The sequence below is a fragment of the Alligator sinensis genome, unplaced genomic scaffold (assembly GCF_000455745.1).
Source record: "Alligator sinensis unplaced genomic scaffold, ASM45574v1 scaffold1086_3, whole genome shotgun sequence".
NCBI lineage: Eukaryota > Metazoa > Chordata > Crocodylia > Alligatoridae > Alligator > Alligator sinensis.
Window position 1 is genome coordinate 1,900,371 of NW_005841975.1, and position 16,807 is coordinate 1,917,177.

At 46.4% G+C, this 16,807-nt stretch overlaps 1 protein-coding gene across 25 annotated transcripts in view; it reads right to left on the reverse strand.

Annotated features, from left to right (window-relative positions):
- Positions 1-16,807, reverse strand: part of EPHB1 (EPH receptor B1) — a 365,941-nt gene that overhangs the window by 207,680 nt on the left and 141,454 nt on the right. For 18 of the 25 annotated variants that reach the window (XM_006021000.1, XM_006021003.1, XM_006020996.1 and 15 more), the window contains one exon: positions 10,539-11,220. In XM_006021000.1, the coding sequence (XP_006021062.1) occupies positions 10,539-11,220 (682 nt within the window). Of the gene's footprint in view, positions 1-7,416; positions 9,477-10,538; positions 11,221-16,807 lie in introns of those variants that run through there. The other 7 variants (XR_003093397.1, XM_025200818.1, XM_025200819.1 and 4 more) reach the window with 7 other exon arrangements.

The window sequence follows — 16,807 nt, forward strand, 5'->3', positions numbered from 1 at the left end:
GAGGCAGTCTCCAAAATAGGTGAAAATCCCCCTTCCTTCCCCTTTCTGCCACCACTGCTTTCTCCACTGCTCAGAGCCGGTGGGGACAGCAGCAACAGGGGGGCTACAGAGTAATTCCCCGCACTTTGCGCAGTCCCAGAGCAAGCATGCTGCCACTATCCCCATCCTAGCCCCTGTGCAGAGGGGCAGGATGGGCCCTGGTGCTTCTCCACCCCATCAGGACAGCAGGAAAAGGCAGTCAGAGGGATGAGGAGAGGGCATGCCTTTGAGCAGGCAGGAGAAGGGAGGGAGGACTTTTTCCTGCTTTAGGCCATGTGAAGATGAAATGAGGGGCATGTGCACAACACTTTAAAGTGGGTTAAATGCTTTTACAACACATTAGTGGTGTTGGTGCTTGCACACGTCGGCACCATAGTGCGGAGTAATACCAGCTGCTGTTGCAAATTTGGTGGCGTAATGCACCTTAAATGACTTGGGGTGCAGCAAACTAAATTTAGCAAAGCACCGGGCTCCATGCAGCTCAGGGGCTCTTCAGGACGCCTGTGCAGGCAGCCTGGCAGCAGCCCCAGAAGGCAGGTTCCACCCAAGAAAAGCAATGAGCCTGATCTTTTTATGCATTTATTTTCCCCTGGAGCCTGCCTGCCTGAGTTGCACAGGGGCCCAGTGCTTCCCTCCACGGCTGCAGAGCCCCCCGGGACTGCCCGAGCCAGGTGCCTGCGGGCGGGTGCTGCCTGGGGGGGTGCTGCTGCTGCTGCAGAGGGAAGCATCCCCACCCCGTAGCCCAGGGACCACTCCGCCCGCTGGCAGCTTGCCCTCTCTTTACTACCACCGGAGAGGCAGTTAAGTTCAGGTGTGTGCACGACACGGGGGTTTAAAGGGCCCTAAGATTGAAGCAGTGTTTTTAAAAATCCACCACTTCAATTAGAGCCCCTGTTTTGTCTACACACACCCTTAGGTACTTTAAAGAAGTCCCAGGAGGTTCCTGTGGTGTGGTGCCACTCAAAAAGGGGGCTGCAGCTACACCACTGCACCCCCTCTGGATCCTCCCCTGTCCCTGTCTAAACTATCACAGTCAAATATCTGTCTAACCTGCTCTTAAAAACTGAGGATGCAGATTCCACAACCTCGCCAGGTAATCTGTTTGAATGCTTATCTATATTTTTCCTGATGCTCAACATATATTTCCTTTGCTGCAATTTAAGACTGTTACATCTTGTCCTGACCCCTGTGGCCACAGAGAATAGTCTAGCACCATACTTTTTACAACCACCTTTTAGGTATTTAATGCTGCCCTCAAATTACCCTCCGTCTTTTCTTCACTGTCTTCTGTCCAACCTTTTCTTGTAAGTCATTGCTTCTAGATGACTAATAATTTTTGTTTCTCTCCACTGGACTCTTTCTAATCTGCACACATCTATCTTAAATTGCAGTGCCCAAAACCAGACATCATGCTCCAGTTTAGGTCTCGCCAGTGCTGAAAAGAGTGGATTCACTTCCCTTCACTTGCAAGCAACTCTCATATTACTAAAAACCCATAGTCTATTTGCTTGTTTTGCAACAAGAGCACACTGTTGATCTATATTCAGTTTACAGGATATATACTACAACCTCCAGGTCCTTTTCTGCAGTGCTACAGCCTAGCCAGGCATTCCCCAATTTGCATTTGGGCATGTGGTTGGTCTGTCCCAAGTACTGGACTTTGCATTTGTCTTTCTGAATTTCATTCACTTAATTTTGGACCATTTTCCAGTTTATCAAGATCATTCCGAATCCAAAACCTATCATCCAACGTATCTGCAACTCCACCCATTCTGGTGTCATCTGCAAATTTGCTAATTGTGCCCTCAATCCCATCCTTCAAAAGAATATCTATTCCATTGAGGAACTGGCTCTGAAAACTAGTTATGACAACTTCAGTGCTAACATGGTTAACTCTTTCACTTGTGTGAGCAAACACCCAATTAATGTGCTACCCCAGCATCCCAAACTACATCTCATGATTGCCCATGAGCTAATACCCTCAATTATTTCTATCCACCTACCACACATGCAATTTCCTTCCTGACCTCCCTATCCACTTCCACCTTGACCGCACAAAATCAGGTGGCTGCTGACATGACAGTGAGATTAATGCATTTAATATAAAACAGAGCACCACAAGGGATAGCACACTGATTGAGTTATTCACTCCATATGTAATAAAAGCCTCCAGTTTTTTTTTAATTGACTAGAATGCTATGAAGCCTGTGTGGCTGTGTCATGGTGCATGGTACATAAACCAAAAGCACTTGCACAGATTTTAGAGTCACCTTGTCACAGAGAACAAGGACCTGCATCACGGCTTGGACATCCTGGTGCATCATTACCCATGGGACAAGACCACTGCTTAGCATTCAGAGAACTGGAGCCTGTTTCCCATTTCAAAAAGAAATCCCATCCGGTGGCCTGCTTTGTAAACCTCCATGCTGCAGAACTGAGCAAAAGCAGAATGAACTGGGTGGCTCGAAATACTGAAGGTAAAATAGCCGGGAAAAGACAAACATGGAACCTGCTCCTATTCTCATCCTTGTGTCACACTGGTAATGACCCAAATCACTCTGACCCTAAAACACAATGCTAATCTCCCAGGGACTTGAAATACCCCTGATGAAGATTGCACTCTGTCTGTGCCTTTCACTTAGGGACTCTGAGTGAGCTAAGTGCCGATAAAAGCTGGTATTAATGGCTCCCTAAGTGCCCCCTGAGCTTGGCTGTCAGCATGAAACCGCTCTGGTCTAATAGCCCCATGATATCTGCAGCTTTTGTTCTAGGGTGGGGGGAAACAGGGGGAGAAGGAGCTAAACAATACAAGCCTATTTTTCCACAGCAGCGGAATTAAGCCCATTTTCTCAGCCTTAAAATACCAGAAATTTTTAGTGACAATTCCCCCAGGCTTATTAAGTGGCTCATCTCAGCTGCTCAGGTTGACGGAAGCTTTGAACAGATGTCAGGATTCGTGTACCTCCTGGGAGTTTGCAAGTAGGAGAATATGCCATATGTGCAGACAGTTTCCCGACATGCAGAGGTTGGATGGGCCCGATGCTGCTCTCGGTTACACTGGTGTGAATCGGGAGTAACTCCACTGAAGTCAGCAGAGTTACATTGGGCGAAAACCAAGGTGAAAGCATGACTAGAATCACAGCGTTGCCCACTCTCAGGATTTATTGTTAAGTCCTGCCATATTTGATACTTTTCTTGAGGGTCCCGCCTGGGGTCTGGTAATGAGAGCTCAGCTCTCTCTGTCAACCAGAATACGTTTGTAGTCCTTGTGGTTGCAAACAGGAAGAAAAAAAGCTTGAAAACATGACCCCCTAAAGACTAAAAAAAACAGACAGCAATTAAAAGGCTCACAGTGTATTATTTTACAAGCTGTGGATTTTAAGTCGGTCTCATGATTTTTGGGTAGGAGAGAAGGAGTGTGTCACATTATGTTGAATGCTTCAGAGTGGAAAAGCTGTAGCGGAGGACTTTTACTTGGCTACCAGGAACAAAATCTATAAATATATTCCTGGGGTGAAGGTCAAGAAGCCAGAGAACAAGCTGGGATGCATAGAGATGAAATGGCAGACATTGTTCTCAAGGGTCAAAACCTTCAAATTGCTCACTTAAATCTGCCCTTAGGACACTGTTCAAGAGAGTGATGCTCACCAGGCACTGTGTCCACTGCACTCACAACCATATCCCAAGTTGCCTTGGGGAAAGCACTGTATGGGACTGTCACTCCTCTTCCCATACAGGTGACTGTCCATCCCAGCCCCCCCACCTCCTCCTTCATGCTCCATCCAGCACAACTGAGTTGAGGCAGGGAGAAGAGTAATTTGGATACTGGTCTAGACAGGTGTATGTAGGTAATACTGAAATACAAACTGCCCCAGGAGCAGACCAAGGAAGGAACCATGACTCCCAAGAGTTGAGATTTGCTCCGAAGGGCAAGTAGCCTACCACTAGTCTGGAACAGGAATGTACAATGTGTATACCTAATGCAAGTTAAATTACAATCTAGCTTCTGGGGATATTGCAAGAAATTGGACCAATTATTGCTCAGTCTGAAAATCAGCTACTGAACAAATACATCTGCAAAACCATACAAGGGCTGGCTCATGAAAATCACCTTAATGAAAGGCAAATACACCAGATCTCCAACTGATGAAAATCAACATTGCTCCATTGACTATATGCTTCAGCTGAGGGTCTGGCTTCCCCCACACCCTTCTTAAACTCTCCTTTTCAGTCTTTGTGCCCACTCAGCTTTCCCTGCCAGGGCAAGCAAAAGGAGTGCAGGCACAGGCACTATTCACATAATACTGTTTATTTCTTCAAACGTCCGGGGCTCTCCTTTCTCACCTTCCCCGTGCAGACTGGTGTCCTGTTCAGTATTGCTGATGCAGCGACTTGTAAATCCTGTCTTCCAGGATCAGGAAAAACTGGGTTATTATGCACTCCACCCTGCATACTGTTTAAGAGACCTGTCATCATGCTACTGCACAAAAGGACAAGCCAATAAAAGGATACACCGAGAGAAAGGATAGTCTGGTCATTACGGTGCTTCCCTGAGCCTTGGTTGATATGAGTCCAATCCCATGCCTTGGCCACCAGCTTCCTGTGTAACCTTGGTGAATCACTGAAGACCAGATTCAAAAAAGGATTAAAGTGCCGGAAGTGCAACATTGGTGGAAATTGGGCACCTATCCAAGCCAAGCGATCGATCCACAAAACCCTGCCTGCATTGATACAATCAAGCTCCTCCTTGATTTTGATCTCTCAGGCCCTGTGAATCCTTCTATGGAGTGATTCAACTTCAACAGGAAGGGTGGAGAATACCCTTATACCAATCTGGCCTACAACGTGGTGGTAACAGCACTTTTCTAGCAGATCTAAGACCTCTCTTTTTGCACTACATAACTTTGGTTGTGAATTCAGCTCCCAAATCTAACACCTAAAACTGAGCAGGAAGCACAACCTACGTCTCCCTCCTCCTGGGTTACTGTACTTCCTAGACTACTCGGTAAAAACAGGGTGGCATCAACAGTTGGGCCTTCTTAGAAAAGAGAATACTGGTTGCCAATAAGGAAATGAATGACCTACGCACCTATGCCCACAGCTGATTTCAGACCATAAATCTCAGTTGCATGCAGAAGCCTAGCCCAGGACTACATGCAGGCATCTAAGACCAGGAGAGAGGCAGAATCTGAAGGGCAACCTTCTCTTCAGCATTGGCTACCAGCTGCCTTGGCAATCCCTGGCTCAGCATGCTCGCTCTTGCCAATCCTATTCCTATACGCCTAGCTCTCCCCATTCACACCATAAAACCTGCCCTTGTGAATTCAGCTCCCAATCTCAGCCCCTGAAAGAGAGGTGAGGTGATGCCAAGCGTCACCATAGCAAAGTCCCTCTGGCTGGTGCTATGAGGGAAATTACACAAGAAATTGTAAGGTACTGTAACGGGGCCCCGGAAAACAGCTCTGCAAAATTATGACCCCTGTCAAATGCATGAAGGAAACAAGCTGTAACGATAGATGGGAAACAATATTCTCCAGCCAAGTGGTTCTTAATGTTCCTAAACTCTCACTTAGAACGAGCCAATGGGCCACTATCAGGGCTGGCTAGAAAACAGAAATTGTGTTTTGTGAAAAGTTTTGAGGTGTCAGACTCTGTTTTCAGTCCATATCAGGAGGAACTCTGGACCCTTCAAAATACTTTGTGGAAGAGCAGACAGACTCACCCCAAAATAGTTGTGCACTTCCCACAAACCAGGAGAGGGCGATGACCATCAGGCCAGGCTGCAGTGGGATCACTCACCACCCCTCCTGGTAAGCTGGGGCACAGTACTGAAAGGCATGAAATATCTATTGGGCCAGAGAGGTTGGAAGCAGAAACAGCTTAATCCTAGAGCCCAAGGATGAAGGCTCAGCTGAGCTGCTCTCAACTGGGACGGAGGAGATCCACATTTAAGGCCCCATTCTCCCTTAGTAAAGACACAGAGCAGCAGCTTACACCTAGATCTTCCACATTCCAGGTGGACAAGATTCTTTGGGTAAATCCGATATCGTTTATTAGACCAACTAAAATAGTTGGAAAAAATTCTTCTTTGCAAGCTTTCAGGTACAAACACCCTTCTTCCAGGTAAAATACTCCAATACTTTGCTTCTCCCTCACCCTTTATCCCTTCTCCCTTTATCTTTAACCAGAAATTCCAGCCTGGACATGAATACAGAAAGCTTTTGGCCATGTCAATTCAGTGTATTCCAAAAGAAAAGAGACATTTTGTCCAAAAAGCAGACAAGCAAAGCATAAAACAAAGTTTGCAGAGACCCCACCGTGCACTTAACAAATACAGCCTTCTTTGTTACAGGATGCAAAGACATGATGCATTCCCCATGTCTCTAGAAGCTAACGAATCAATGAACTATTTTAAAAATTCTTTTGCATACTTGTGGAAAAATCAAATTATTAGTTTCAGTGTTTTATTCAAGTTTTTGCCCAAAGTTGCAGGTTCTTTTAAAAGATAGAAACTTGCCAGGTACTACAAAACAGCACCAGCAACAACAAATGTTTCTTTTTATGTTGAAATGGCATTTTGTAATCAGCAGCATAACTAGAGAAGGATGACCAAGGCACCAGCCCAGTCACTATTTTTGTGGAGGCACAAGAATGGAGGTTGCTGCTGCAACTACCTGGGCCAACACAGCCCTGGGTGCTGAAAATTGTTATACCTCTATTTTCTATGCAGGACAAAATTTCACAAGCGATGTTCTCCAGAAAGCCTAGCTTAATTGTTCTCGTTGAACAAAGCAAAATATTCTATCAATGATGGGGGGGGGGGGGGAAAAGTGTCCTGGATAAAAACTGCGGCATGTAGAGTATATGCAATAGGTTTTGTATACCTCTGCTTCTGAGGGCGATGAAGAAACTTATACTATGGGCTCAATATTTTCCTTTACTCAGAGCAATTCCTTTTTTCTCTGATGAGTGTTTTAAGTGTCACGGAGATACTACATGGTGAGATGTAGGGCTATAGACCTATGAATGCAAACTCACAGCATCCATGTCCTTTGGAAACACTCAGCTCCTCATTCTTCCCCTTCACAAAGGCTGTACCTTTTGCACACTCTCCCCAAACCTCTTGTAACCTGGAAATCATGAAGCTGCAGACAAACATGAAGAATCATATTTGTTTTTAGATTTTTAGCAAAATAATGGTCTTGGAGTGTATCAGATGATTGCCTCCCCCTTTGCTAGACAGGGAGGTAGTTTTTCATAGTGAAAAACTGCAGTTCCGCCTGGGTGAAAAACTAGCCGAGAGAATCAAGCCTGGTTATAGTTTGTGAGCCTTGTTATGATATATCGAATCACAGCCCAGTTTAAATCAGAGGTGTTTATTAAAGAAAAGAGCTACACCTACAGACACAGGCAAACACATTTCTTCACAGCTTGAGTCCCAGCTTTGTCCCTGTTGCTTACCCAGAACCTTTGTTGAAAATGTTATACAGGCTGCAGGGTTTGATCAACACTGCAAATAAAACACATGATTGCAGAGTCAGTACTGCCAGCCCCAAGAGTTCAAAAATCATGGGTAAGGCTCCTCAAAGTAATAAGCTTGGCCCCCCAAATCATGAGATAACTTTTACTACTTTGGGGGCCTACCCCTTTGCTTGTTGTGCGCCTCCCCCAGCATGTCCAACCATCAGCACTGTCAGCTTTTCTATACACAATCTAGCAGTTATTTATGCATTCCCCCACCCTCTCAACCTTGCCTCCCAGCCACACATCTACCCCCTTAAAATATTGTTCCTGGGAGGAAAGGGGAAAGGAAGAAGGGCTACTGACTCTGTCTTTTTCTTCTGCCACATCTCCTCTCATGAAAATAGCATCAGCTGTTCCCTCTCCCACTTTCAAATCCAAGAACTCCTCAGTCCTGGGGGACATCTCTACAGCTCGTATTGCATGTCTCCAAGAGGCAGGGAAAGGAGGAATGCAGCTAGTTAGAGAGGGTTTTGCAACCAGCCAGAGAAGGGTTTTTTTTCCCCCTGGCAAGTCCAAAAATCATGCAAGTGCAGGAGTTTTTAGCATTGCTGCTTCCAGCAGGGGCTAGAAATACATTTCTGCTGATGAAATCATGAGAGTTGACAACCTCTACCTAATACAGCCCTAAGCATCTTCATTAAAGGCAACCACAGTCCCATGTAGCTCAGGAAACACCATCCCCAGGCAGGACCTGGAGAGCATGAAAATGTCAAGGTGTGCTAGCTGCATACTCTTTGCCTAAGCACAAGGAGCTTGACTTCAGCTTCTAGGCAGCTGGGACTGACTAGAGCATTAAGCAAATAGATTTTAATTTAAACATTTGGATTTCAAAGCTCTTCTGCAGTGATACCAACACATTCCCCAATGCCCAGTACTTGAAAATTCTGTCCCTCGGCCGTCAGCAATATTAAATGAGCTGCTTTAAAGTACCGTGTAATTTGGGGGAAGAGAGGGTGAGCAAAGCTACAGAGGGGGAAAAAAAAAACCAGAGTAAACTTTGGAAAATATTAATAAAAAACTCAGAAAAAGGAGATGAAAAGAAGGAAGCGTGATTTCCATATTTATAAATCTAACCCCTCGGAGGCTTCCAGCAGGCGGTATCAAACTGACAGCATGGATGGTAGAACCCAAAAAGAGAGAAAAGTTCCAATTAATGGAAAGAATCAGAGTGCTGTTCCCAGAGTTTCATTTAAATCAGAACCAATCAAGGCTTGTTCTGGTTCCTGCAGCTTCGCTCGGGAAATAATGAGAAAGATGAAAGGGGCTCAGCCGGCTAACGCAGGCCTCTGCAGCCCTTTGAAGCCAAGAAATCACAAACATTGCTTCTGAGAGGTTTGTATTTGTATGGCAGCTGTTGCACAGGCTCCTTCGCAGGAATGATCTGCTGCTGGATTTCCTTCCGCCCGGCCGTGGCCTGGGCAATAATAAACAATCACAGGCCACGTGCGCACTGTGTTTTAAAACACCACAACGCAGCGGTTTAAAGGACAATGTCAAGAAGTTCAAGCCTCAAGTACAACCTGTCTCCATTGTCTTCCTCTAAATGGTTTCTTATCCCTGAATCCACCACTGTCACTGCATTGAAGAAGTTTAAGAAAAGCAAGTGCTGGCTGCTAAGTCTTGACAAATAAAATGCACCAATCCCCCTGGATCTGCAACAGGATTTTGATGAAAATATCCATCCTCGTGGCTGTACTGATATCCCTGATGTTGCTGGACAAACAAGGGAGTCAAACCAAAAGGGAGCTGCATAAATTAGAGCTGCATTGAAGCTGACACGATTCTTTCCATGGACTCACAGGGATTTGGTTCATGTCCCGGTAGCCTCCAGGGAGGAAATCAGTTTGCCAGGTGGAAAGCAATTAATCCTGGAAGCTCTTGTTTTGAGCGTCTACAAAGTTCTTAAAAACAGACTAAAAATAATGAGTTAAAGCAGATTTTAAAGCGGGGGGAGGGTGGAAACTAAAAACACAAGATGCATTCACTGACGTTATACCAGAAGCCGAGGTTTCCCTCACTAAATGTCTTGCTCTCAGGTTTATGTCCATTTTGGAAAAAAAGACCCTTCTGTGGCTATGGAACAATGAGTACAGAGGGCAGCCTTCCACCAGTAGAAGCAGACCTCTGCTGACTGCAATTTAACATTAATACATACTCTCCACACCCCTAGAGGAAGGGAAAGGCAGCTTAACATTCACTGGGAGTCTAAAGTATGCAAAAGGAGTTCAAGAGCATTTATATTTAACACCTTAGGCGAGACACAGGTGAAATAAATTGGACCCTACTTTGCTGAGGAAGGGGGAAAATACACAGGTCACATGTAGTGGTTGTCCTTACACTCCTTTTTCTGCTGCCATGTTCCTGGTAAGGACTGTGCATATATATCTAGATCTACCAAGAAAGACTTTCTGACACCAGGGCATGGACACAACATTAAATCAGTCAAATTAGCTGAAAGTCCATGCATTTCCTACTGCTCACTCTGCAAAGGGCAATGAAGACTGGTGCCTATTGTATGCTTTCCATTAGGACTACTATTTCTTCCCCCTGTTCTGCTCCAGGTGGTGTGACAGGGTACTCCCTGCCCATGTACGGATGGAGCAGGCACTTGCTTTTCTGAAAAGCATTGAAGTTATTTATGCGCCTCACACCCAGATTGTTGGGAAGGAAACAGGCCACATATGTGTAGGCTGTTTTCTATAGGATGAAGCAGGAGGGAGGATCCTGTGCACAGCTCTTCACAATCTGTAGTCCCTGATGCAGGTGCAACTAAAGGTAGGCAAAGGTATCTATTGCCCAATTTTCACATCTCTCAGTAATCCCTGAAAGAGGGATTTCCCTTTCTGTGGCAGCTAGATAAATGCCAATCCCTGAATGGCAGTGGCACTGCTCAGTCTGTAGCAATTCTAGGATGCCCCCCTTTGTTAGCAAAGCTAGAGATCATAAAACGATGTCCAAACCAAGCACTGACTTACCTTTGCAGGCCACATTGTTCTCAGGCTCGTATCCAGCTTTGCAAGTACAGCGCCCAATGGGAACCATCCATTCCCCATCACCATTGCAGTACAGTTTAATGGGCACATCCACCTCCTCAGCATTGGGGATACACGTGCCACGTGCAATCACAAGCGAGGTGCTCTCTGCCCCAGTCATAGTCTCTGGGAAGATGGCAAAGTTCTGCACCACGCTAGGACATTTCTTGAAGAAGACCCTGACTGACAACAATGACATACAAGCCCCATAGTCCTGGAAGGCGAGGTAAAAGCCATTGCGGGTGAGAGGTCCAAAGCTTCTCACTTCTGTGTTTACCTTCATCAACCTGCCACCGAAATCCACCTGGGAGAAGCTCTCGTCAGCCGCAATGGTGTCCACTTTGAGGTAGGGTGCCTCTGTCCAGAAGGCTGACTTCTTGGTGGCAATGACAGAGTCTGTCTCATAGTAGTACAGGTTAAAGGTTTCTTTGCAGGACCCAGGAACGTTGGGGAGGCTGCTGCAGTCCCGCACGGTGAAGCGCATTTCACTGTAAATGCGGTGTGCACCCCGTCGGTTTATGAATGTTGTGAGGAGCCAGTTGTTCTGGTTTGGCTCAAAGACGTTGCACACTTGGTAAGTGCGGATGGTGTTCAGGTTCTCGTCGTAACCGCTGACCTCTTCCCACTGTGTGGAATTCACAGAAATGGACAATGAAAAGGATGCAGTGGAACAGGCACAATAGTGGAAGTTTAACCTACTCGCCTTTTAATCACTCCCAATTCAGGGTGGGGATGGAGGGAGGGAGAGTCAGTGGCTCAGAGGATTAGCGCATTTGGCTTTCACCTCTGGAAACACAAGAGAAAACCATATTTTAGATTCATGATTTATGGAAGCAAGCAGAAAACAAAACCCTGACTCTAAAAGCAAAAAGAAAGCTCCTGCAATACATGTGCACATGCACAGGCGTACACACACACACACACACACACACACACACGTGTGGGAACAGGAATTCTTTTCAACTTCATAATGAAGGGCAGCACAGACCTCCAAGCTCAAAGGAGATCAACAGTATCATCCCCATGTTACTGTTGGGGAAACTGAGGCAGATAGAGGCAAAGTGTGACTTACCCATGGTCACCCCCACTGGTTATGGCAGAGATAGAAAAGATTGCAGGTCTCCTCAGTCCTAACTCAGGCTACACTGCATCCTATGTCAGAACCCATTGTTCATATGCCTATAGTGCAGTGGAAGATTCCATAGTTTGATACAGAAGGCAGTCTGTCAATCATTTTGTAAGTAGGTCACGAGGGGAAAACTCCAGAGCCCAGTGACTATATATTAATGACCTAGAAAAGTTCCCACCAAATTGTAGCTTTTTTGCATGGTGGAGTTTTCTGCTGCAGAGGAGAACCCCGGGTGCAAAAGAGTTCCCGCCAATTCGTAGCCTTTTTGCAGGGTGCACTTCTGAGCTGCAGAAAGGAAATGCACGTTGCAAGCAGTTCCCACCAATCTTATGCAAATTTGTACCCCACTATTGGACAGTTCTAAATTATTCCTACGTGGCGGCTAGTGATTGGCTTGCTAGCCGTATAAGAGGCTTGAGCAGTTTCCACCCAAGTTGGAGAGCTCCACACACACCTCGTGGAGAACTCTGAGCACACTGTGGAGCCTAGCAAACTCCACGTGTGTCTTAGAGAAGAACTTAGGGGCCTGATCAACCTCTAATCTCTCCCCGTCACCCACCCAAGGGGGCCTAGCACACCCCCACCGAGACGTAAGACGACTGCCAGCCTGAACACCCCGAACACATCTGCAGACCGACCAACAACTTTGTAATTTCTGCCCGACTCCTGTACCTGTTTGCAACTGTAACCGAAGCAAGCTTCTGACCTGCACTGTACGAGCAGTGTAAGTAAAGCAATCTATTTGTTAAATCAATACGCTTGAGTACCTGATTCCACTCCAAGTGTCACAAGTACCCGCCCGCCGACTAGGGCTCCTAAAGCCCGAACCCCTCACTGCGGCTCTCGGCGGCAACATCCTATTCATTTCCTTGCCTCATTGATGCTGCTAGCACTTGAAGAGGCGATCAGGCTGCCTCACGTCAAAGCTTTAAACTTTTTCACAATGTCAAAGGCAATGAGTTACCATAACCATGGATGGCGGACCTATGTCAAGAAACCAGGCAAAAATTCTGTTCACACTATGAACAGCTCGAAGCCATAGGTTCTCAAACTAAGGAGGACCACTTGCTGGTGATCTGCAGAGAGCTGGATAGTTGCCCGGAGCTACTTTCTTCCTTGTTTCCAGGTGCTAAATTGTATGAAAATATAGCAATATGCCTAATCCATGCAGGCAATTGTTGTAGCATCTCCACAGATGCTTATGTTTAAATGGTAGGAGAGATAGGCCATTCACTTGTGAGTGGAAGGGAGAGTGGTGCATGAGCATACTTCTCTATTAAGCTGCGGTCACCATCTGGCTCTGAAAAAATGAGAGGCCCCGTTGCTATATGTAGTGCTGTCAGTCTCGCTTTTATGAGCAATAAGTAAATAAAGCAAGGCACCACCAAAACTGAAAGACTGAGCGCACATTTGCAATCAGATTCATAAAAGGACATCAGGATAATCCCGACGGCGATTTCAATTAAGGGGCAGCAGCAAACGGTGAATTGTCTACGATGATATTAGTCCTACAGACAGATTGATAACCTCATAATCCATTCATCTTCACTAATCCATGTTTACAGTCTTCTCATTTGTAACAGCATTACTCATATGGCAGTGTTTACGTGCTACCGTGGACGTGGCAGTGTTTACGTGCTATACAAATGGAGGGGGGGTGCACGTACACATATACAAGGGTGTATTACAAAATGCTGGAGTACCCTATATGTGCACTGATGTAACAATATTAATGGGGAAAGGAAGAGTTTATAGTACAGTATATAGCATCCCTGTAGCATCACAATATTACACATTTTCTTAGCTTCTGCTCTCCTGTTAAATCAATATTTTTCTTTAGTATTTGCACTAGCAAGCTGCAGTACTGGTGTAGGGACCGGAGTACCAGTTAATTCTTACAGGATCTTCTTTCATCAACAACTAAGTGCTTCAGTAAATTTTATCTCAGGTCTAACTCTGCTTAAGTTAGTGAGAGCTGAAAAGATCCCAGCTCAGGGTGGTATAGCTGCATTCTTACTAATGGATGCTAACTGAGTAAGCGGTAGATGGTGGCAAACAATTCCATCCAATAATGTGTCCTCTCACTTGTTATCCTATTCCTGGGCATGCCATGAAAGCAGTACAAAGATATTACTTCTCTGCCTTGAAAAATATTTTGACTGGACCTAGTATCCTTTCATAACAGAGCACTTAATTTACATGAGAAAGGTAGCTGAGTTCATTCTGGATTACTGAATCAGAATTGTTTACCACATCATTTTGGGCTTTGCATTGTGAGCCAGAATCCAATTAATTTCAGATAATGGGCTACCTAGCTTTTAGTAGTTGCCTGGTTGTGAACTATCAGCTCTGGGGTTGGTGTTTTGCCAAACTCTAAAGGAAATGGCCTCTTCTTTCAATCTGTAGTTGCTCTCACACACGCCAACATCACTGCCCAGGCTTATATTCTTTTATTCATGATGTACATTGGGGAAACGAGCTCCATCTCTAACTCCGATTCTACTGCCTTCCCATGGTGCCCCCATTTCACTGAGGCGAGAGCCTTGAATGGAGCCTCAGAATTCAGATTTGGGCTTGCCTCTTTATGAAAGACCTTGACTGCAAAACTGGCTCTGGCAGCGAAGACAGAGAAGGCCAGATTGTCAAGCAAAGACCACCCAGCAGCACTGGAGGAGTAGGAGTCCATAAGCACCTGCTAGAGGTGACTAGAACAGGGGGGTGTTGTACATTAGCAACTAAGATACACGTATCTGTCTCTGGAAACCCCAACCCCTCTAAAATACAAATCACACACATCAGCCTCCACCGTGATGGGCCACTGGACAGCATGCCCTGCCCACTTTCAGTCTACATGCACCGACTCATCTGACCCCAGTAGTCTTTCCTGCCCAAGTGCAGGGGGGCTGAACCCGATGAGCTGTAAGGTCCCTTCCTGCCCCTAGCAACTATGAAACTCCCAGAAAGGAGGCCAGGCTTAATAGTGGCCCTGACCATGTGCCATTAGGCATCCGTGAGACAGCCTCAGACCTGGGCACATGCTGAGTGCCCCTTCCATCATTGTTGAGAGCTGGCGTGCGCAGCGTGGGAGTGAGTGGGCAGGGCACACTTCACATCAGGGTGCAACATGGAGGTGGGATAGACATAGCCTGAGCAAGCAGTGTGTGTGAGGAGGGGAAAACAGTGGGTAGGAGGTGAGGCTGCAGGTGGGAGGGCGAACTCGAACAAACAGGGTCCCTGCTAAGCAGCCAGGTGTACGAGGGGTGTGCTCCTCCCGTGCTGCTGAACGCACTTCCCTGTTCATGCTGCCACACTGGGCTGTGAGTCAGGGAAGGAGGTGAGAGCTGGGCCCTGCAACAGAGACACTGAAATTGAGATATACCGTGTTTCCAAGCCTGGATACTGACGAAGCCAACCACACCACCCCCTCCCAGCCTGCCACTAGGCATGGAGTAGCACCACCCCTGCCGGAGGGGAATCCCTGAGCCGCAGTAACAGCAGCTGCCCTTGTTGACATGCTAACAGTGGCAAATTCATTGTTTTAACAAGATCCCTTTAAATAATTCACGGGGAGCTGGGGATTAAAACAATGTTCCTCTGTGTATCTGCTCAGATTTAAAACACTTCCAGCTGGGAGATTTAAAGAGAGTATAATGGGCTGTTGCACCTCTTGGCTCCGGGCCCCCCTGAATTCTCCCCTTCCCGCCCTGGGACCCACCTCGCTACCACCACCACACAGCAGAGAAAGCCCGGGGGCAAAGTTTGGCAGGTAACCATAGCAACAGTAGCTGTGCTATTCAGCTGTCATTATCCTGGTGCCTCACTCCTGTGATTATCTGAAGCTGTCAGATGAATGCAGACTGTCATTCTTGCCCCACAAGGAGCATGTAGGTACAAGGCTGGGGAGCTGCTGGTGGGTGGCTCTGTACACTGGGGGTGCTCTCCACTAAACTTTGGTGATGACATGCGCCCGGGCGTTTATTCTTGAGCTTGTCCGGAGAAATTGCTTACCCCTCAGGGAGGCAAACGCCTCCATCCTTGCTGATACAGAAGCTGTTAGCTCTGCTAACAGACAATGAAAGGGAGCACAGCCTGATTACAGCAATATGGCGCTTATATTCTAGTCACTTGGGCATAGTTACCAAGCCACTTGGTTGCAGCAGGGCTCTGAAGGGCTCACAAGCTGAAACGTGGAATCAGCTCCTGCCATCAGAAATAACATAGCCATTGAATGTCACATACAGGTCTGTCACTTGTCCCAAATTGCCATGGGACAACAAAGCAAATAATATGTCATAGTGTCAAGTCAAGTCAGTCCCAAGGCCGCTGCAATCATTGGGGCAACTTACATGCTGTAACAACCCTCTGGTCAGTTGAGTTGCTTTGCATCATTGGTGATTCTTTGGGCAGAGTGACCTGGTGGCACCTACCGCCTCTCCAGATATGGATGGCCACTGACTCACAGGGAGCTTGTCTGCCCTTTGACAGGTCTTGTTTTTAGTCCTGCTGGGTGTCCACATGCCCTCCTCACACAGACTAGCTCAGGTGGGGGCTCCGGTTTAGTTGCCAACCACCCAACCATGGAACAGGCTGTACTGATTTACATGGTACCCGACAGCAGACCAAGAGAGGCTTGGCCTGATAGGACAGAGCAAGTAGAGCATATCTGAATGATACAGGCAGTATGTCTGGACTAGCCTGTCTAAGTCCCAAAATGCTCTCTCTAGTCATACACTGCTTAAACCCTAGGGTGGTGTCAAACTATAGACCCCAATGGACTTTCATTTACATCTGCTGAGGATCTGATCCCAAAATCAACTACTTAGAAGTTCTGCCTCCAGCAGATAGTTAAGATGACTCTGTTGTGGTTTGTTTTGTTGTATTTAAGAGACCTAATCTTTTCCCAGACCCTGGTGTGTGTTACTTGTGAGACTCGGACGGTAACTGTTAACAGCTTCATGGGAACCACTTTCATTTGTATCATTCTAAATGATCACAATCTTTCCTATACTTCAGAGTATAGTCACACTTATGTCACCATGTAAAGAAGCCATGCAGTGCATGCATGGCTGTTTTATCCTATTGC